The sequence below is a fragment of the Tachypleus tridentatus genome, chromosome 9, assembly GCF_004210375.1.
Source record: "Tachypleus tridentatus isolate NWPU-2018 chromosome 9, ASM421037v1, whole genome shotgun sequence".
Classification (NCBI taxonomy): Eukaryota; Metazoa; Arthropoda; class Merostomata; order Xiphosura; family Limulidae; genus Tachypleus; species Tachypleus tridentatus.
Window position 1 is genome coordinate 30,868,985 of NC_134833.1, and position 22,024 is coordinate 30,891,008.

The window sequence follows — 22,024 nt, forward strand, 5'->3', positions numbered from 1 at the left end:
TACTTCCACGTAACAGTCAGTATTTAATACTGTCAGTAGTTTTATTACCAAACGTCCCGAAACACCTTCTGCGAGGTGGTGTATAACAAAATTACTGATCTATTGACAAAGACTGTTCAAATGGTATTTATTCTGTTGACTGGTATCTATATGAAACAGACAAGACCATATGTTTCATACGAAAAGGAAAGTTCTGTCAGGCAGGAAAGACAGCTGATATAGTTATTGGTTAATGATTACAAATCTGTACAAGTTTCTCTGATTAGTTTGTGAAGAAATCAGGATAATGAAGTTACTAGCAAGTTGAAACGAAATGTTGTATAACCTACTTTTCCTTTCAAATGCAGTCTACGGTTGTATTATAAAGTCACACGCACTACTCTAACAAGGGTCAGCTGTAACTACGATAAAAATAGAACAAATTAAAAAAAAAATCGGACAAGAACGTAACAGGATTATAGACAGGACTATCAAATGAAATTCGAGTCAGCAAGTTACGACTTTGAAAATGGGGGGGGGACAGAAAAATGCAGATAAAATCCTACACTAACTGTGGTGGATGTAAACATATGCCGTTTGTGTCTCTCTTTCAAAGTTATCTTCCACAGTATAATACAATTTTTCAGATTAAAGCTAATGACAAAATAATTTATTTTACCTGCCAAAAAAATACATTCACGGTACCATACCCTAAAACATTATCGATTGAAATGTGTCAGTAACAGCAGAAAGGTGGCGCTGAGGACTCCAGCTGCAATGACTTGAGGAAACACTACTAAACAGACCTAAGTGAAACGTTAAACGGAGAATACAAGTGATTTCAATGAATGAGGTTTAACAATCATGTTCATAATAATACCAAAAAATAAACATTAAAAACTGGATGAAAATACTGTATTGTATATATACAATATGAAGTAAATAGGTAAAGTAACAAGTATTACCGCCGTCTTCGATTCGTTCATTTAGAGTCACTGGTTCAAGATTAACGTGTCAGTCAACTTGAATTCTGTGCAACAACTTGATTGTGATGTTTTTATTATAAAGATTATTTTTAGTCAAAGTGGTTAAAAATAACAAACGTAAGAATAAAAACAAATATTTGGGTGAACAGCTTGAAAGTGGAGTAGTTAGAATTATACTACAGCTACTAGTATGAACAGCCAGTTTGAGTATTTTACTTAAAATTGGAAGCAACTGAGCAGGTAATAGGTAAAGAATTGTTCTGGATGGATGTTTCACAAAATACACTTTACGTCCTTATGAAGAACCTTAGGTACACATTTGTGCTTTTTTTACCTGGCCATTAATGGCAAATATAATGAACTGAACTGAAGCTAAACATAATAATCACGCTGAGTTTAAGTATCGTTTGTTGACGCCATTTTCTCTGTGTTGTTACTTCTTTGAAATGAAAATTCTTTAAAACACGTTTGTTAAAAAAAATGGTTTATTTATGTCAACAATTTACGAAAGGTATAATACATTCAAGAATATTCTAACTTGATATGAAATTGTACACACAACAAAATATAGATGTCGCTGTATTCTTCGTGCTTCTAGTGAAGAGCTCAACTTTATTTTCAAAATAGGTCATGTGTTGTCCACTTCAGGCTGTCCATTTACCAAATTCTGGAAGAAAAAGTTATCGAAATATAAGTAAAGAAATAATAAACATCATTAATTATACCAAATTTGGGTTTTACCCTAAAATCGGAAGTCGATCACGCGGAAATGAATGTCTGTTCTGGTAATCACAATAACCAGCAAACGATAACTTTAAAACTCGATTATTTTGTATTAGAGCTTACTAGTTCACCTCTTGCAGAAAGAAATCTCTGCAAAGTTAGTCTCCATCCCAATTTGTGTCAAAACTTTGGTGTGAAAGTCCACTGTATTCTGTAAAATAATTTACCTACAGACGATTTTCTTTCAGTGTTAGTCAACACACTTGAGGAATATTCTAAAGTCAAGTTTATATAGTAGTCTCAGTTGAAAGTGCGAGAGGTGATGTTTGCACGAAATGTTAGGGGGAATGCAGACGCGATAGGATTGTTGTTCTTGAGGTTCAAGTGACCAGAAAAGAAGATTGTCCGAAAATGTTATAATTCAATCAAAAGAGGACAAAGAACAATGTAAAAGAAATGGTATGAATAATACTGTTCTTTAGAAAGTAGCCATTTTCACTGTCGCACTAAGTCAGTAAACGACAGAGTTAGGTACGATTGATCAGACCTCAACAAACTCACCCCACAAAATGCAGCTGAAAACATTTATTGTAAAGCCGACAGAGTTCCAGATGGCACGAACATGTTGAATACCATTCTTACACTACAAATCAAGGTTAGAATTCTGGGTAGAACAATCATCCACACCAAAACACATTAGAAGTTTGACTGCGTTTTTCGAAGCAAAGTTCAAACCTCAAACTTGTGTAAAGTTCTAGGTTTAGGGAACTCCTCTTTCCAAGTTATTTAAACCTGGATACTTATATATATATATATACACACACACACACGATAAACTCGTGGTTTCAAGGTTTAAAAATTTTTCAACCACTAATTTTTTTCCACATATAACAGCAATTTTTGTTTCGTTACTTAAAAAATGAAAATATACCCTACTATTATTACGTTGTTATAGTTAGTTCCATATTTGTTTCTTCACAATATAAGACAACTTCAGTATTAATTATCACTTTACTATACAACAAATAAAAATTCACGACCCATTTACAATTTGGTTATAGGATTCTTTGTTTGGCATTTTCGTATAAAGCACACAAAATCCCATTTCCACTTTACTAGGTCCGAGACTGGGATAGAATGTACTTTATTTATTATGAAACAAAATAAAATCAACCAATTCTATCATAAAGACACTACAAATAAACTTCTACGTTGGGTAGCCGACATTCAAAATATAATGACCAGTAGTTAGGATTATGTAAATGTTAAAACTGACAATTAAAATAATTCAACACCAGAATGCTGAATTATTACAGTTAAACTGGTAGATCAAGTTACCATGGCATATTTAGAATAAAGGGTTTCAAGTCGTATGGGTGTAATACTGTTTAAGTATATATATCTTTTCCTTTAGGGCCGGCATGGCCAGGTGGTTAAGGCGCTGGACACGTAATCCGAGGGTCGCGGGTTCGATTCTCCGTCGCCCCAAACATGCTCGCCCTTTCAGCCGTGAGGACGTTATAATGTGACGGTCAATTCCACTATTCGTTGGTAAAAGAGTAGCCCAAGAGTTGACAGTGAGTGGTGATGACTAGCTTCCTTCCCTCTAGTCTTGCACTGTTAAATTAAGGACGGCTAGCGCAGATAGCTCTCGTGTAGCTTTGCGCGAAATTCAGAAAAATATTTTTTTATTTTAATTAGCACAAAAATATTTAAAGTGAGCTATGTGGGTTCTGTCTACATTGAGGGATCGAACCAAAATTTGTAACGTTGCACGCCCCAAAACTTTTCACCATCTCATCGGAGGATTCCTTTGTGGATATTTAAAGAGAAATCTTTAGATAAAAATCACGTATATCGCGACTAGTTCTTTTTCCTTGCATGTCTTTAAACATGTTCAACTTTGTCTATTACTGACCAGTGCATAAATCATCAGGGGGACACACTTAGAAGATTAAAGGATTTGGAAACACGTAACCCTTTTAAATTTTATTGCCATAGCAACTTCAAACAGTTTTCTTTGAAATACTCCGTTCAAGTCTACCAAAAGCAATAAAATGCGTCTTAGTTTTACGCTTATGTTTATTATCTCAAGTAAATTTCTCATGAAAATGTTCAGTTAATGCTGTAACTACAAAGCTGAGAAACGTGTCAGCTCACAGAGTAACCCACCGAGCAACAACCAGTTAGGCTAGGTCGATTACCCACAGTTGCCGGGCAGCGAAGGGAAATGAACCGAGTAATAATTTTACGTTCCACCTCTATTACCTCTCATTACAAAATAATTAAAAATCGTGAGACTCGTAACTAAAAAGTGTCAAACATCCTCCTTTAACCCTCGAATTGCCGACCCCACTAGAAAAACGTATTTAAAAAAGCTAAACAGTTTGTGCTCAATATGCTTGTGGGTCTATTCGTAACTTTTGTTTACCGGCCCTAGTCACTGATGGGGTTCCCACGTACTTTATTTACAGAAAACGAGCCGGTTCTTTATTGACAAAAATAAGTTCGATTAAGATAATGTAATATGTTTGATCCCACCAATAGGGGTCGGTATAGAAACAAGTCGAAATCGTTTGTTTTAAGCCTGATAAAGAAATTAAAAGGTGATTATCTAACAGGGAACTAAATATTAGGTTTATTGACACGGAATCCTCTCAATGCGAGAAGTTTTTAAATGTGGCTATACATTCTTAAAGTGGACAAAACAGCCTTAAACACAAGTCTTTTCTCGTTTATTTTTCGGAGTTCTATGTGCGTTTTGAAAGTTATAATGGTTCCCAACGCCATAGAAGTAGAAATTATGTGGAGAAAAATGGACTAGAGGTGGTAAAGTAACAAAAACGAAACCTCCAACTACGGGTGTATGAATATTAAAACATTTAACTTTTGTTCGTTCTGAAAATGAGTGCACATCTTACTATCTACATACACATAAGCACATTTTATTTCAACGGAAGTAAACAAAAGACGGAGGTAAACGTACTTCCGTAGACTTTTTGTGAAACATAATGGCTTAATTTTTTTTTTTTAACAGGATCGTAGAAAATAACAACGCGTTTGTTTACTGATAGTATTAAGTGCAGTAAAGTTTTATCTTAACAATACTAAAGCAAAAAACGTACACAAGTTTATGGAATATAGGCCGTACATAATAAAGGCTTAACTAATGTCAGGCCTAAGACAAGTGGATTTGCAGGTTTTGGTGTCTGCGATTAAAAATATTGTTTCAACACTTTTTTTTGGGAGAGGGGGGGGGAGTTCTGTTCGTTTTACTACATTTTAGGGTTACAGAAATGCGGCTCCTCCGTTATGTATACACAATTCGTTCTGTAGCCAACAAGGACGTTCGTATCTTATGTTACGATGGTTACGACTTTGAGAAGACAAGCGTGTGACAAGAAAATTTACGATTTGTACGCAACTTGCGGACACATTGGCATTTCACGAAAATAAAATTATGCACAGCGCAAGAAAATTCTCAATTTTATGGCTTTGTAGACGGAGTATTTTCAGAGTGAACTTACGTTTATATTATTAAAAAACAAACTAAGCGTATAATTAAGCATTATTCTTACATCCGGTAACCACGGTTATCTCTTTGCGACAGTAATATACTTAACAACCAACCAGGTAAATGTTTATAATTTTTGAGAGGATTAAAATATTTTACACTGTTACAACGGACCGACAATTTAAGCGTAGCAGGGGTTATAGCATTTTCATGCACTACTTTATGAACATTTAGTGATATAGTAGTAAGTTATACAGAGCTACTATTAAGTAAAAGCGAAGAACTACTAAGACATGGAAATGTAACATGTTTCATGAGAACGAGGGGAGAAAGCAGTGACGAATTTCTTTCTGAAGTGGTATTCAGACAAATATGGGTATTTCAGGTTCCACCATTAAATATGGAATGCGGTCTAATGAAGGCACTACTTTCAGGTAGGTGAAGTGGATAACATTTATAAAAATATGAAGCAGTGGTACCTATTACCCCACGCTGTCGTAGCAGTACTTGTATGAAATGGTTGTATTCACGGAAAGGCAAAATTATGGTAACTGCCAGATATTCAGGTACTACCATTTTATACCATCTTACTAGTTAAAAAGTGATTTGTGTGTGTGTGAAAAAACAAGACGTGACGGATTTACCTCTATTTATTTTGCTTCCTACACTTGTTTCTGTATATTTCTTTTCTTGGCTGTGTATTGCGATGGTTCCGCCTGTTCTCGGAATTTGTAAAAAGTTCCTAAAAGCAAAAATCCACAATGTAATATGTATGCATGTATAATGATTGACAGTACAACTGCAAAGTAAACTTACGAGAACCTCGCGTGATTTATATAAAAGTAATGTGCCACGACAAGAGATTATTATTGTTGTTGGGCAGCTACACTCAGTGTACTACAGGTCTAGGAAGCTGTAATTGTGATTAACGCTTATTAATAAAAAAAAAAAAACATCGGGAAAAAGTCAGCGGTGTGAGGCCAATAAAGCTCGCTAGATCAAGCAACGTGTCACAATATCAATTCAGAATTAATTTTCTCGTCGTGGATCTGGACCTGCGATAAATATTCAGTTTTAGACCGGATATAAAGAATCAGTACTGTCTAAATTTGCATAACAAACATCATATATAAGATAGCCATATGTAACAACTATTAGTAATAACAATTATAAATCTTTTATATTAAAATATATTTCCGTTAAAAAACTATCATGCTTGTTGGCAAATAACATCTATTTGATACATATTAACAGTTAATTAGCCATGAAATTCAAATTCACGATTACTTAAAGTAATTACGTTAACATACGCAACATAATAAATCAGACTCATCCGAAATAAATAAGAAACATAAGAGAACATGAACATAGTTTCCCATAAAAACCTGAGAAAACAGTAACAGATACAACTCTGAAACTTTTTTTTCTGTTTTAGCTTCGTTCAAGTAAACACGGTTATTTCATCTATGTTTAAACCCCTTGTAACGAGAAAAATTAAAGAAAATATGTGAATAGTAAACTGTCGTTTGCCTAGTAATTAGCATACAGAATTAGGGTTCCTTATCAGTCTCACTGTTGCAAAACTTCGCTCCCCAATTTAAAGGCATGGATGCGTTAAAAGACGGCTTGCGTAGGTAGTTTTAGTACAATTTTGTGCTAAATGTATGACAAAGATATTCCCAGTGTCGGCCAGGCGCGAACAATGGCGCTGCTCAGATACGAACAACAAATATTGCTGGTGTCACTCGCACAGCGCTTTTCAGGCACAATCATATTTTATTGATGTTTACAGAACATGTATTTCTACGCCCAATGTGTAGAACTGAGTGTCATCTTGCCAATAATAACGATTCTTTAGTTTTACCCTCTGATCGGCTGTATATTTTACTGAGGCTTTACTGATTAGAAGGTGATTACCTTGTATTAGTCACGTACGACAGAAAATAGAAAATTCTGACCCAGGTGTAATAATAACCTAAAAGAACAGAAGCTACTGTTAGGAAACCATGCATTAGCGACGTTTGTTATATCTTATTACTAGACGCCTTTTCAAATGTCCCTGGAGTAACACTGACCATGTGATACATGTTTACACAGATACACTTTCCAAATTTCACATTTCTTTTAAATAATCACCTTACTGCAACTGAATTAACTTCAGTTAATGACCACAGGGCCAACATTATCTAAAGATTTGGCAAGTACGAATGTGAGTAGAGCTGTGATGCACACGATAGGATTAGGCTTACGATTAACTAGTGAGAATCGAACACCGGTTATTGTTTTACATACTGAAAAGCCAGTTATGGCTGGTTAGGGCTTGCCGTCCGAGGGTTGGCGGTTTTAATTCCATTATCAAACATGCTCGCTTCTTCAACAATGGGGGCGTTATAATGTGTGATCAATTCCATGTTTAGTTGTTAAAGAGTAGCCCACAAATTGGCGGTGGGTGATGTTGATGCTGCCTTCCTTGTAGTCAATCATATCTAAATGTGGCAGATAACGCACATAGCCTTCGTGTAACTTTGGGCGAATTTCAAGAAAACAGTCAACGGTGTACGGACCAAATAACACATTTCACTAAAACGGAGCTTCACATCTACTATGAGGAAGAAACAGCGAGAGAAAACATCCACACAGCAGAAAGAGGTACATATCGACTTACAAAACATCCTCAGTAAAGCACAAACTTACATGCAGCATACGCATAGAGTTTGAACAGCTACAAGACTGGTCAAAGATGATTACGATACACTGATAGCTTGCAACAGAAAAGGTGGAACAAAGCCGAATGTTTCGTTTGATCACGTTTTTGAGCTTGTAAAAAACAATTGTATGAACGATCTAGTAATATGGGCAAACGTGGCTACAAACTAAACTTTCGTGGAAAGTTGTGGGTGTTCTTTAAAATAGCATGGCAAAACATCGAGAGAGGGAGAGAGTTGGTGCGGTAAAATGTTCCAAATAGTAAGCCTAATCAATAACCTAACATTTATGGCATCAGTTGAGAAATGCTACAAACCAATTAGTGAAAGACAACGAAGGTGACAACTTCACCTGATCGATGTGGTAGTATAGTTAAGCCTAACAAAGGGCCTCTTAACTTCGCTGAAATCAATGTTGTTCCGCAAGACGCCAGAAGGAAAAATATTTTACTGTTCACTTTATGTAAATACGATTATGACTAAACTACAAACTGTTTATTATTAGAACCGGTCTATGACAAAAAAAAACACCCAAAAAACATTGAAGTAGCAAATACTGTGGCCCTTCGAGTAATTTTCTAAGTGTTTCGATTTTCCTGGAAAGCATCGCATTAAGTGCTCATACACCAAGTATAAACTCCTGTCAACAAAACATTCAGTTTGCTTCATTACGAAGAAAAAAAAAAAAAGATTTATCTCCGTCAATCATTGGGTTTAGAAGCATCTTTTAAAACAGAATCAAACAATTAGGTTGCAAAATACATACAGTGTAAGAAATTAATTATTCGACCTATATACAGGTGAAACAAGTCGAACTTCAGCCAAATCACATCCCTTTGCCTGTAATACGCGCACGTGCATGATATAAACAAGTTCATTGTTCTAAAAAAGCAAATATAGGCCTACAACAAATCTAATAAAACATTTAATATTTCATTCAGTCTTGTTTTGACTAAAATCGATACATTATTTTTGTCCTGTTCTTTAAAATTCAGAGTATAACAGAATTTATTCCTAACTCTGTAATTAAACAGTTGTTCAAGACCCACTATGATAAATTTCCTGCCTGGATTGCCACCATATTCGTTTCCACATCCTGTTTATTTCTCCCTGTTCTGTAACACAAATTTTGTTCCTGGATAGTGTTACTTTTTAATTGCTTATGTTGTAAAAGTACAGAAAATGGCCATTATTCTCTTCACATTTTGCTTTTGTGACCTGGACAATGAAATTTAGAAATTAACCTATTTTCTATGTAAAAACGGGCAAATTTGCACATTTTCATTTACATAAGGTCTGAATAAAACATGTGAATCAAGTGAGTAGTTTTGAGATTTGCCACTCACGTAAACCACTTTCATGTATCAGCCCCTAAATATAGTCTCCCATCATGTTTTCGTTAAACGCTCCAGTATATCTTGGTGGAAGCACTGGTCTTGCTCGTTTGAGTATGCTCTCATGTTCTCCTTGAATTAATCAAGATGAGGGTCAAGGATATGGACTATCAGACCAATTTTGCCGTAGTTCTTCACCACAGCCTCAACCAGTTCCACATAATTTTCAGCCCTGTGATTGTTCAAGAAGCCCCGAATCACTGCTTTTTTTCCCCTTCCTACTGAGCTTCTTGGGAAATTCTGTGCACTCCAGGATCTTCTTTATTTGTGGTTCAACGAATAACATCAGCTTTGACCTTTGCCTCAAGACAGCTTAAGGAAGAAGAGTTGTGACAAATTGCTTCATGCGACCCAATTTTATGTGCAATGGTGGGAACAACACCTTCTGGCTGTCCTGAAGACCAATCAGGAATGCCACCATTTTGAAGTCTCCGATAATCTCCCAGCCATACTCATCATACTTCAATGCTTATAGCAAGGTCTTGATCTTGCTGTTGTATTCCTCTTTGAGGTGCACCGAATGAGCCAAGGGAAGAGATGGATACTTATTCCCGTAATGGAGCAGCACAGCTATCAATGAAGAGGCGACATTCGTTCGAGTTGCTGGCAATTGGAATTGCCTCGCCCATCTTGACGAGTGAAGAAGCTTGAAAAATGTCGGTGACACTTCCTCTGACTTGCGACTTGCACACTTTCATCTAACAAATCCCACTCCTTGAGCCTAGACGTCAAAAGCTTGGCATTCGACTTTGTTAGACCAAGATCTCTGATCAAGTCATTGACGTCTCTTTGGTTAGAATAGTATAGGTTTCTCTCACCATCTTTAACGTCTACCTCCTCTTCTGATTTGCTGCTCTCTTCTGAGGATGACTGCTTTCTCTTTGGCGGAGCGGACATAGGGAGCTCAGGACAGTGTGGCACTGGGTGATGGAAGATCTGGATACATAACAGCAGTAGCATTCTTGCCAGCCCGACGTTTGGAAGGGTCCACCATATAGAAGTAGCAGTTGTTTGAGTGGTCAGGGGTTCACACCAAATTCTTGGAATAGCGAACTTCATGGCTCTCTTTTCCCCTCTGTACCATCCTGCAAAAGAACAAAATAAAATTGTTATGAAGAATAAATTTATTTCATCCACAACTAATGTGTATGAGGTTAATGCAAAATAGTGATTTTTTTCTATACCATTGGAAATTAAAAAAAAAATAAAGATTCAAATTTTAAAAAGGTCTAAAATTTGTATAATATAAAATCTTACTATTCAAACAAGCAAAAATTGTCTGTCTTACCTTCTAGTTTTTTTGCAGTGCTCCCAGGTAAAATGAGGTGCCCAGGGTTTGTTTCATCTCCCCAGCAGGCATGCCGAAATATACCTTGTAGGCTTCACACATTTTGGCAGATGCTGTCACAGAGTACTTTTTCGCTCTTGTATTGATAAATTGGCCACATACGTAGCAGAATGCGTCTGGAGAATGATTGCAGCTTCTTGATGTCATCCCTGATAAAATCAAATAGGTCTATGTGTTCACTTAGGCAACTGGAACTAAATTGAAGTGGTGAGCCCTTGCATATATATTATGGAAAGTTCTAGAAAATTCTAAAAAGTTCTTGTAAGTTCGAGAAAATCCTCTATCAGCTACTCAGCACTGAATCTACCTGGAATATTCTGGAAAATGGATAACTTTGAAAAATTCACAACCCAGTTCACAAAAGCAAAGTTTGAAGAGAAAAATAGGTCTTTTCCATTTACTTTAGGCATAAGCAATTGGGAAATAACACTTTCTGCCCAGGAACAAGAAAAAGTAAAAATATTGTTACATAGTGTAATCTTGTATTCTGATCGAAACATAAGATTACATATTGTTGTCGATATGTGCAGGAATTATTTGCATATTAACAAATCTTTTCATAGCATATGGACTCGATTTTACATTTAGCATGTGAATGAATATTGATATTAGAGATTTTCACATAGAAACTGCATATTAATTCACTATTTAACTCGTACACTCAGTATTCACCTGTTCGAGATAAAACATAGTGTTGTAACAGATATACATTTATTTTAATATCTACGTTTCAATTTAATGCGTGTAACGTATTGTTAAGTGTATTACCAAAGTCCCGCCAGTGATATAAACTTGAAGATTCTGGAACATAAGAATCAACAATATACGATGTATGTAAAATACTAGTGATTGCCAGTATTGTTGCCAGCTGAATTTTCGAGAATCTCGCATGACGAGTATGTAAGGTACCCATCGTAACACGGGAAGAGAGTACTTTTATTGTTAGTTTACTACAGTCAGTATACTACAAGCCTTGGAAGCTATAACTGTGATAAACATCCATTAATCGAAAAACTAGATATTTGGCCAGGAACGTTTATAGATTTGGAACATAACTGTTCTACTTCAGAGAATTAACTTCGAATGTTAATATTTCCAGAACATCTTCCTCTTTAAAAAGTAAGCTTATACAGTGGAATTCCTCTAAGCGGCCACCCCTCAGATTCGGTCATCCCTCGAAAGCGATCATTCAATCACAGTCCCTTCTTTTGTTTGCATAATCCCTAATTATGTACAGTGGAACCCCTCTAATAAGATCAGTTTGTCTCAGTCCCGAAGATGGCTGCTTTAGAGGGGTTCCACTGCATATGAACTGCGTTAAGCCGGACAAGACTGGTGTTAGCTAGCTTTCCCGTCAAGTGAAGTGTATCACAACAAAATGAATTCGCTCATCGTGGACCTAATCCGTCGATAAAATATTCAGTTTCAGATCAGTTACAATATTGAATATTGTTTGCGAGTTTGTTAACATTTCCATACATAAACTATTTATGACAATTTGTATTATTGTTTGTATATTAAAATGCATTTGTTTTAAGACAAAAAGTGTGTGTACATCTTGTCAGAAAATATCAAGTTTGATACATATTAAAATTCAATTAACTTATAAATTCAAATATCTGTTTATTTGAAATTGTAATACGTAATGTACGTAATATAATAAACTGGAGATTCGTCCGAGATCAATTATAACACGTATCAGTACAGAAAGTCTGGTCTCACCTATTATTTATTCTAAGTACGCGAAACCTGACAACACATGAACGCACTTTCCAGATACTTCCTAGCATAGTTTAGTATCACGTGTAGCAGCACTTTTAGCACTAAACAAAGATGAAAGTTGTCAGTTGAAAGCGGTGCTTGTGTTATCTAAACGTTTACTTCCGATTTGTTTTTAGTACAACTTTTTTTTTCTGAAGAAAATGTCAAATCACACGATATTTCAGATACATGAAACCGCCCGCGTTAATATGACCAGCACAAGAAAATGAAAGAGTGGTTTTGTTTAACAATTAAAAATTGGTGTTACACAAGCAGGTTGTCAAGAGAAACTAAACCACCAACTTAACACAAAAACTTTACTAGAAGCGATATAAAAAGAGCATTACTATACTCATTGGTGGGTCATCTGTAAAGGTCACAAAGTTACAACGCTAAAAGCAGAGGTTCGATTCTCTGCAGCGGACAGATCGCAAATACAGTGTAGTTTCAGTAAAACAGAAACAGTACAGATTTCGCCTAATCGTTCCGAAACGACCCGAGGCTATACCATTACACAATCACGAACCTTCGGTGATACAGAGATTTAGAATTTTTGGTTTATTTAACCTGCAGACGAGTCTGCTATTGGAAGGTTCGATAGCCTGTAGATTCTAGTTTGCTTTCCTTTCATAGATACGTATACATTTTTACAGAAGGACGACATCTTTACATGAACATGAGAAACTACAAATAAGGAAAAACTGTAGGTTCAGGTTCAGATAAATTCCGTCCCATCGCTAACTGACCTACTACGGTTTAACCAGCGATTTGAATTATTACTAATTAAAACGTTGCTTTAGTTAAGAGTTACAGTAACAAACAAAGTATAGAAAGAATGAAGTCAAACATTAAAGAAATAGATCACCATATGCAGGGGCGTAGATGGGGAGGATGATTTTTGCAACCACTTATGTGGACTGTTCAATTTGCAAATTGGTAACCTCTGATTACGTGAACCTGAAAGCTGTAAACATGCAGTCACAGAGTAATCTTTTTGCCACGATACTTGCATGTATATTTATGCCTACTGACTGATACTTACGAACTATCGCTTAGATTGAAAAGCTTAGAAGCACGCCTATATTAAAGATGTACATTTCGGCTACTAAAAAAGCCTACATCTAGGCCTAATTATGTAATTCGATTGGTAAGAACACGAGAATCGCAAGAACAAACAATTTGTAGGCCTGTGATGCAATAAAACAATCCAACAGATCAAACTGTAGGGGGGGGTGATTGTATGCACCATCCCCCCACCTAAAATGAAACAGGTGTATCCCCCCCCACCACCCAGGATCTACGCCCCTGACCATATGAAACAACACAATGGTAGCCAATACAGTTCTTCACTCAATGCTCCCACCAATAGCAGTAATTAGTATATGGGGATAATATTTTACCAGGTTTTAAAAAAAAAGATAGAACCGTCTCACACAAATTAAGACATCTTGAAATATTTGTTTGTCTGTTTGAAAGTAAGAGCTTAATTATGTCAGGAAAATTACTTTAAAAGAGCGTTTGTTTCTAAGTAAAAATCTAATTAGGTTAGTAATTGTAGGTGTATTTTTCAAGATGAGAAATTACACATTGTTGCAAGAAATTCAACACTTTGTTGCATAAAAATGGCGTCTCAGAAACGCCTTTATTTCAATAAAAACAATTCTCAAACATTTTTCAAACGAAAACCAGAGCCTAAACATTTTGAAAAAATGATTGAAAAATACAAAAAAAAATGTGATGATTCAATTCTTATAAAGAGAGGCTTAAAGAAAATCAAAACATCGTTCAAAAAACTTCTCGAATATTTATAAAAATTTGATATTTTGGTGGTCGACCTAATTTTTCATAAAGTATGCGTCTCATGCCTTCTCAAAATAATGCCAAATTTTTACAACAGTGTCAAACTTTTCCAAACTGTATTTATGAATAAGAATACAACATCAAAAGTTAGTTTGTTTTAAAACGAGAGTCGGTGATCATGGAGGTGAGACATTGCCCTGGACCCGATTAAGCGAACAAAACCAAAAAACAAACTTAGTGACTGATAGAAATACTTCGGTAGCACATATAATCCTACTATACAGGCTTTAAGAGTAAGAAAACGTGGGAAAATTGCATTCGACCAAAACTTCCATGATACTCGACGGTTTGAACACTTCATCACTGTTTCTGATAATCGAAAAGACCGCCACGTTGAAGAACAAACCAATGAAATCGTGCAGACGTAATTATTACTAACAATACTTCGGAAAGCGCCGTTTCCTTTGACGTCAGCAACTAATTATTACTTTTCTTACTTGACAAAGTAAGCTGTTATGTAGTAACTCCTAAATGACTCCGGCACTTGTATATACTCTAAGTAAAAACTAAACAACGCTACAGTGTTCACTGATTACAAGCTAGGAAGGATTTGAAAACTTTATGTAAATAATTTATAACCCATTATTTGTGTGAAGTTCTTGTTTATATTAATACAAACTGGTTTGGATTACTTAAACTTCTAATGAACTTCATGGCGGTAAACATTATTACAGATTAGAAACAAAACCTTCTTTAGCCGCGAGATAGTCGATAACATTTAAATTTGTTTTATTGAAAGTTGTTTGACAGCTACCTGTATGAGGCTGTACCTTGTTCTGAACTGACAGGTTACAGGGAAGACAGACAGTCAACAGCACCCACCGCCAACTCTTACACTAATGTAATCAAGTGGTGGACTTTGCTTTGGGGGTCATGGGTATGTTGTGAGAGTGACGGTCAAAGCGTTTCGGCGTTACCGGTGTGTGGGGGCTGGTCCTGACAAAAAAATGGAAAGAAACGGTAAATGTTGTCGAGCGAAACTTAACTGATTGAATGAAGAAAAACACAAAACATTTTCTTCGTGTTGGGCTGTTGTTTTTTATATTTTGTTTAAAATAGACGGTTATAATTCTGTAGAGAGCCAATAATAATGCTTATAATACCTGACATTAGGTACTTTGGATCGTTGCTAATGTTCTTGCTGTAAGACTTCGCCGCAGTACTTTTGTTGAAATTGGTAAAAACTTTGACGTCACAAGATAGTAGGCGATAACGGTTACACCTATACGATTTATGTTAAAACTTTACCTTCTGGAGTCAACTGTCATTTCCAAACGTTAGTTTTAAAGTGAAGTTTCAATAAAACAGTGGTTCTGAAACTAAGCATTCGATTGTTAGATCTAGTTAATAAAAGGAAACCAGCATGGAAACTTGTGTAATCTAATAAAAAAACAAAGAGCTTCAACCGCAATTCGCGTTACAATGTTACAAAACGATGAAAGTATAAAAACCGAAAAGTAGCTCCGGTTACTCAACACTACACGGTTTGTAACTTACACACCACTAAAAACTTTGCCGGAATTTTTTTTTTTTAACTTTCAACTAACAGTTAAATAGGGCAAAACCAACAAAAAGTCATCCACTTATGGGGAGAAAATAATAATTTGCACCGAGTATACTTACGTTGCGACTTGCCATCCGGTTACCACTCAAAGTGCTACCTTAGCCTATGCAGGTAAAGCCAGACAAACTATGCCCAGTAGTAGTAATGTCAATTCAGTCACGATTCCTACAACTGAAATATGACATAATAAGCGTGAAGAAAATAATTTATGTAGTCGTGTGGAGTATCCTTGACTAGCATGTAAAATTGATGAAGGTACGCGAAACTGGAACTTTTGATAGAAGTCAGCGAAGTAGAAAGTTAAAACTCTAGAGACATGATGTTAAGTGTCCTAAAGTATCTTCCCAAGAACTCTGCTGTCTGTAAACAAAGGTGTGAATGTTACCTTGAGAACAGTAAAATACACACGTTAGAAAGAAGTGGTCTCAATGGACGTTTCTATAGCTGCAAGAAAATTAATACCGGGAATAGGTAAAAGGTTCAAATAGGCACTGAACCATAAACGGTGGAGACATGCGCCCTCTATACAAAGTCTAAGTTTGGATTGTTTGGCAATAATCAAGGATAGTTTGTTCGATGGTGGAAAGAAGGACGGTATCATAGACATTATACACAATCTATGATGATGAATGGTCATTACAAGCGTGGGGCCGTATTGTAGCCATTGGTGTCGGTAATCAACACAACTGGTGGTACTCGACTGCTGAGAAGAACGAGCAAATGCTGTAATTTCCTTAGGAACACGACTCGTCAATCTGGGATTCATTTCACGGCAATACAATAATCCCAATCACAGAGACTGTACTGAAAATATACATCTTGACGGCAGAGAAGCCACTAAAACACGACCTCGTCTGTCTCTACACATCTTGACGGCAGAGAAGCCACTAAAACACGACCTCGTCTGTCTCTACACATCTTGACGGCAAAGAAGCCACTAAAACACGACCTCGTCTGTCTCTACACATCTTGACGGCAAAGAAGCCACTAAAACACGACCTCGTCTGTCTCTACACATCTTGACGGCAGAGAAGCCACTAAAACACAACCTCGTCTGTCTCTACACATCTTGACGGCAGAGAAGCCACTAAAACACGACCTCGTCTGCCTCTACAATCCTCGATGTGAACATTTTTAAGAGAACAAACTTGTATAGCAACTCAGAAGTTCAAAAAGTGACCAAACGGTTTAACTATGGAGAAGTAATACGCGAAATCTTAAAAGGTAAGCCACAATGGTACATCAGTAAACTGCAACCGTCAACAAGCAAACTATAAACAAACAGTAATTCATAATCTTCTCAACATTGTCGAGCATCGCAAAAACTAGATGGGGGTGGGGGAGGGGAATGATGTACAAAGTAAGACAAATGTAAAACAGACACTGATGAACGATATGCCCACCAGGGGGTATTCAACAATGTTTGGTCTGACGAAATCATTTCATTATTGTTATTTTAGAGTTCACCCTGTAATTCTGCCACATGACACTTGTTAGCAAGAAGATAAACTGTTGAAGCACTGTTACGTTCGTATTTTCACTCAGCGCTCTGCATACCGACATTATCATGCGTATTTATGCTCAGAGTAATTAGAAAAAAAAAATGTAGCCAACATTTTTAAACCTTGGAAGCCCTCTGACGATCAAATGGTGCGACAGAGACTATGTCATTGAAATTTTGTATTTACATATTCACGATGCTTCGACGTCATTGTGCATGCTGTGGATCACCCTGTAAGGGTGATTCACCACACACGTGCACATACACACAAGTTACGCGTATGTGTCGTAGCGTCATCTATTGGCTTTTTCATGCAACTGAAATATTGACTATACATTTTGTCGTTGTTTACAAACGTTTCTTTAAACAAGAACTGATGGAAAGCTAAACACTGGCCACCGAAAAACATGCATTACAGACTACGACTCTTATCGGTAATGCTTTTAAACTTAGCCATTTAAGCTTGCTCTTTGTACATTTAACATTTATTTCGTAATGTCGCATACAGGAAACGTTTCGTACGAAGACCAGGGACAGAGAACTTTGTTTCGTTTGCATTAAAGAGTAAACTGCAGGTACGAAAACAAAGTCCTCTGTCCAGCTACACGTGTAACACCAACAAAGTCCTCTGTCCAACTACACGTGTAACACCAATAGACAAACATTCTAAGAACTATGAAACACTGGATTAAAACCTCCATGTATCCAACTACATCAACCAAGCCTTAAACATGAATCGGTTACCATCTAAATACGAACTTTAACGAACAGAAAAGAGGTGTAAACCGTGCACTCTCAACTCTGTATTTTACACACAAACCACTTGATATCCGATATCACACATCCGGTTTCACTGCCATTAGATACGAAAAAATTTAAAAATACATGGTACATACCACAGAACCTTTTCAGGTGATAAGATTGAGAGTAAATATTCTGTGGAAAAATACATCCTGTGGAAGATATGAAAAATTTAAGTAACATAAATGTCGCATATTAGTTTGCAATTTCTATAAATCAGTGCACGAATGATTATCTTACACAATACTTCTCACAACGGAAAATATTTCTGGCAGTTATCTTGAAATAAAAACATTTTCTTACAATTTCGCGCAAAGCTACTCGAGAGGGATCTATCTAGACTAACCGTCTCTAATTTAGCAGTAACTGACTAAAGAGAAGACGGCTGGCTAGTCAACACGGCCCACAGCCATCTCGTAGGCCACTAACTAAAATCAATATTAACCGTCACTTTATAACGCCTCATAGCTGAAAGGATGCCCATATTCTGTGACGGGGATTCAAACGTCAAAAGCACCAGGCCTAAATTCATAATCCAAATATGAACATACACGTAATTATACAACATCACGTGTTTACCTAAAACTAAATGTGGCACTGGAAGAGTTGCTCATCAATAGAAGTGACAGTGAAATTGTTAAAGCTATAATCTGCAGAGTACTCTAGTTTAATGTTTTAGGAGTGCGAGAAGAACCATCGTTTTTCATGTAGGACAGATCTGAAAAATATGGAATTAACATTTATAGAGATTATAAAGTTATCAAAAAACTGTTTTGGCTGCTTTAATAGATTGTTTCCTACGTAGTCACCATAAAACTCCACTATAGCTTCAGTACACAAATAATAGGAACCAATCATACTTAAACCAAAAGGTATTACTTGTACACAATCATTCAGCTACATCAAAACTGTGTCCCCCCCATTCACTGTTGTAATAAAGTAAACTAGTCATACAAATAAGTTTTTGCAGTTACCCCCCCCCTCAACCCTTTCTTAACTCATACACACATGAAACTAAAGGCTAAAGAAATAGGTTAACTTTTTTTTGTTAAGCGCAAAGCTAGACGAAGGGCTGTCGGTGATGTGCCCACCAAGTATCGTAACCGAATATTTTAGCGTTTATAAGCTAAACTTATAAGCCTTCAGATTTTGCGAGGTTGTATCGGGATCATGTAGGTTTGTAGAGAAACTGGCCAGAGAGATACAAGTTTTCCGATTTATTTATTTGGTACGTAACCAACTTTAAAATCTATCACTCATACAATGATAATAGTAAACGTACAAAAGTAGTTTCACGTTTTGTCTAATGTTAAGTTTAGCAGACTTTGTTTATTATCACAGTGAAGGACATTTATTAAAGTCCAGTTTTAAACAATTCTTATGAACACACAAAGAGACCTGCGAAATTAAGAGTGGTGGAAACAAAATTGCATGTTATTTCCACCACAAAAATAGGAGCACTTTAACAATATAGGTTTTCTAGGACACTACAGTTTTACGTTATTTTCTCAACTTTATTTAAATACCTTGACTAAATAATAAATATTACACACATACTAACCACTTATCTTTGAGTTAGGTTATTTAATATTATTTGCTAAACCTCAATAATTCTCTTCTGAAGTTCATACTCATTTGCATCATTATATATTAAATAGTGTTAATTTTATGTAATAACCTTGTTCATATTCTTACTTAGACTTTACTTACATCTGATTATAACGATTTTTATTCACATGGTATTCTACAGGTTTTAAACATATCACGCTTCGACAATTTATTAATAAAGCACTTTTTAAGAATAATAACGAACAATTAAATAACGAAACTTGTACCAGTATACTTTACTTAGAGTAGTTCATGATGACGAGGAACCCACTTGATAAACGTATTCAAGACAACTGGTACGGATATTAAAAACTTTACTTAAAAGTAGAGAACAACGTTTCTATCTTCTTACGTCATCTTCAGCTTCAGGTTAAAGTGCTAATACCCATATCAGCCATCTTGAGAATACATTTTTTTTTTAATCTGAAGTGACAGTAATTTTTATATTGAAGCTAAACCGAGCTGAGCGTGGCCTACATAGCTATCCTGTTGCGATGCAGATTGACCAGCCTAGGATTATTTTATGTTCTGAACACGATATGAACGTTACAACGGTTCACGCCAATCCTACTAAATTAAGAGTAGTCGCATAAATAGACGGCGTGTTACTGATAACTGGTTGCCCTTGCCTCTGGTCAGCTTGAAACCTTAAGCCTGGCCATTCACGACATCTTAAAATGCCTTTGTAGTTGAAAATACCAAAATAAAAAGTTAAAAATAAATGTTTATTAATAACAACGCTCGTCATTTATATATTAGTAAAAGGAAATAGCTTTAAAATATTAATATACTAATTACATTAGTTACAAATCGGCGAGTAATCGCCACTGTTTCAGTCATAAGATTGGTCATGTATATATTTATTGTATCCCCGTTTGTTTTACAGTTATCCAATGCGTTGTTCGATCTTTTTACTTTAGTTCTTTTACATTAAGATTTATACTTAAGTAAACTAATTTCTTAAATTGTCAACTGTTTAAAATTCTACACTTTGTTTTAGTGTACTTTTACTGTTCCATTTATTCTAATTATTATATATATGTGGACGACTTTGATTGCATTTCATCTTTCCTACTTTTGATCTCAACCTTTAAAATTCAGTCATTAAGATGGTAAAACAAACATACAAATGAAAATTATTATTAGACTTACTACCAACTTCACTATGGTAACACCAATAACCATTCGTGACAATTGCCCCTTGTATACTCACTGAAACCTACTTTTCTGTTCTCCCCACGATCACCTGTGTTCTATTTTTACTAATGTTCACCAACTCTGAAAATAGGAATTCCATACACGTGGACAGAGCGCAGATACTTAGCCCATTGTGTAGCTTTGCGCTTAACAACCTATAAAGTATAAAAATTGCTGTTTCACAGAAGATTCTAGACTCTTCCGATCTGTTCCAAAGGATTAGTTTAAGTTCCGCACTTCGACAGAATAACAGGGAAATATTTAATATAATGTTTGTGAATATGTGGTGGGTGTTGTTTTAACAATTTTTTTCCAGCATGTGTTGTTTAAAACTTACTTGGGCATAGAAGTTACTTGCATCCTTTATTCGTAGGTTTAAGTTTAATTTCAGTTGATGCAAGTTGTAAGAAACCAATCTCAACCAATAAATTCTCTAGTTTTTGTTATGCTTTTCATAAGAATATACAGTTTAAGGTGCTGCAGTTATCTGGAAGAGTTAACCCATCTATTTATAACACTTAACAAAAAATTCAGCGTTTCTAATGATTCTACAAGTGAGGAGATTTAATCCTAAAATGTATAGACTTAAGGACCCAATTACGTTTTTGTCTGAGTCACAAACAATGTAAACAAATTTACAGTTAATATAGCCTCACTGTTATTGCTGTTCTTATGTATATAGTTATTTTGTTTGATCGTTTCTTCTAGTGATTTACCTTATATAATTACTATGATTATATATATGAACAGTAACACTTACACTCAGTGTCACAGACTTAAGTATTGTTAATGTGTCACAGCATATGTTCTTTTTCTATTCGACAACACTCAAATCTACAGACCAAACACTCACCCCACACCCTTCTCAGTTTTTTACCCATATCCCCCTTCTTCCGTATCTACTCTTCACTTTATATCCGGCGCGCGTTTCACGCTTGACTTCTTCACTTTATATCCGGCGCGCGTTTCACGCTTGACTTCTTCACTTTATACCCGGCGTGCGTTTCACGCTTGACTTCTTCACTTTATACCCGGCGTGCGTTTCACGCTTGACTTCTTCACTTTATATCCGGCGTGCGTTTC

The 22,024-nt window shown here is 35.9% G+C and overlaps 1 protein-coding gene across 19 annotated transcripts in view; it reads right to left on the reverse strand.

The window, feature by feature from the left end:
* Positions 1-1,438: 1,438 nt before the first annotated feature.
* LOC143224973 (uncharacterized) overlaps positions 1,439-22,024 on the reverse strand; it is a 73,467-nt gene continuing 52,881 nt past the window's right edge. For 12 of the 19 annotated variants that reach the window (XR_013013552.1, XR_013013544.1, XR_013013539.1 and 9 more), the window contains 2 exons: positions 5,847-5,944; positions 1,439-1,632 (listed from right to left, as the gene is read on the reverse strand). Coding sequence is in view for 2 of the 19 variants with exons in the window: in XM_076453540.1 (XP_076309655.1) it covers positions 1,610-1,632; positions 5,847-5,944 (121 nt within the window). In the remaining 17 variants the exon portion in view is untranslated. Of the gene's footprint in view, positions 1,633-5,846; positions 5,945-8,224; positions 8,248-9,253; positions 10,646-15,024; positions 15,207-18,231; positions 18,565-18,715; positions 18,855-22,024 lie in introns of those variants that run through there. The other 7 variants (XR_013013541.1, XR_013013543.1, XR_013013549.1 and 4 more) reach the window with 6 other exon arrangements.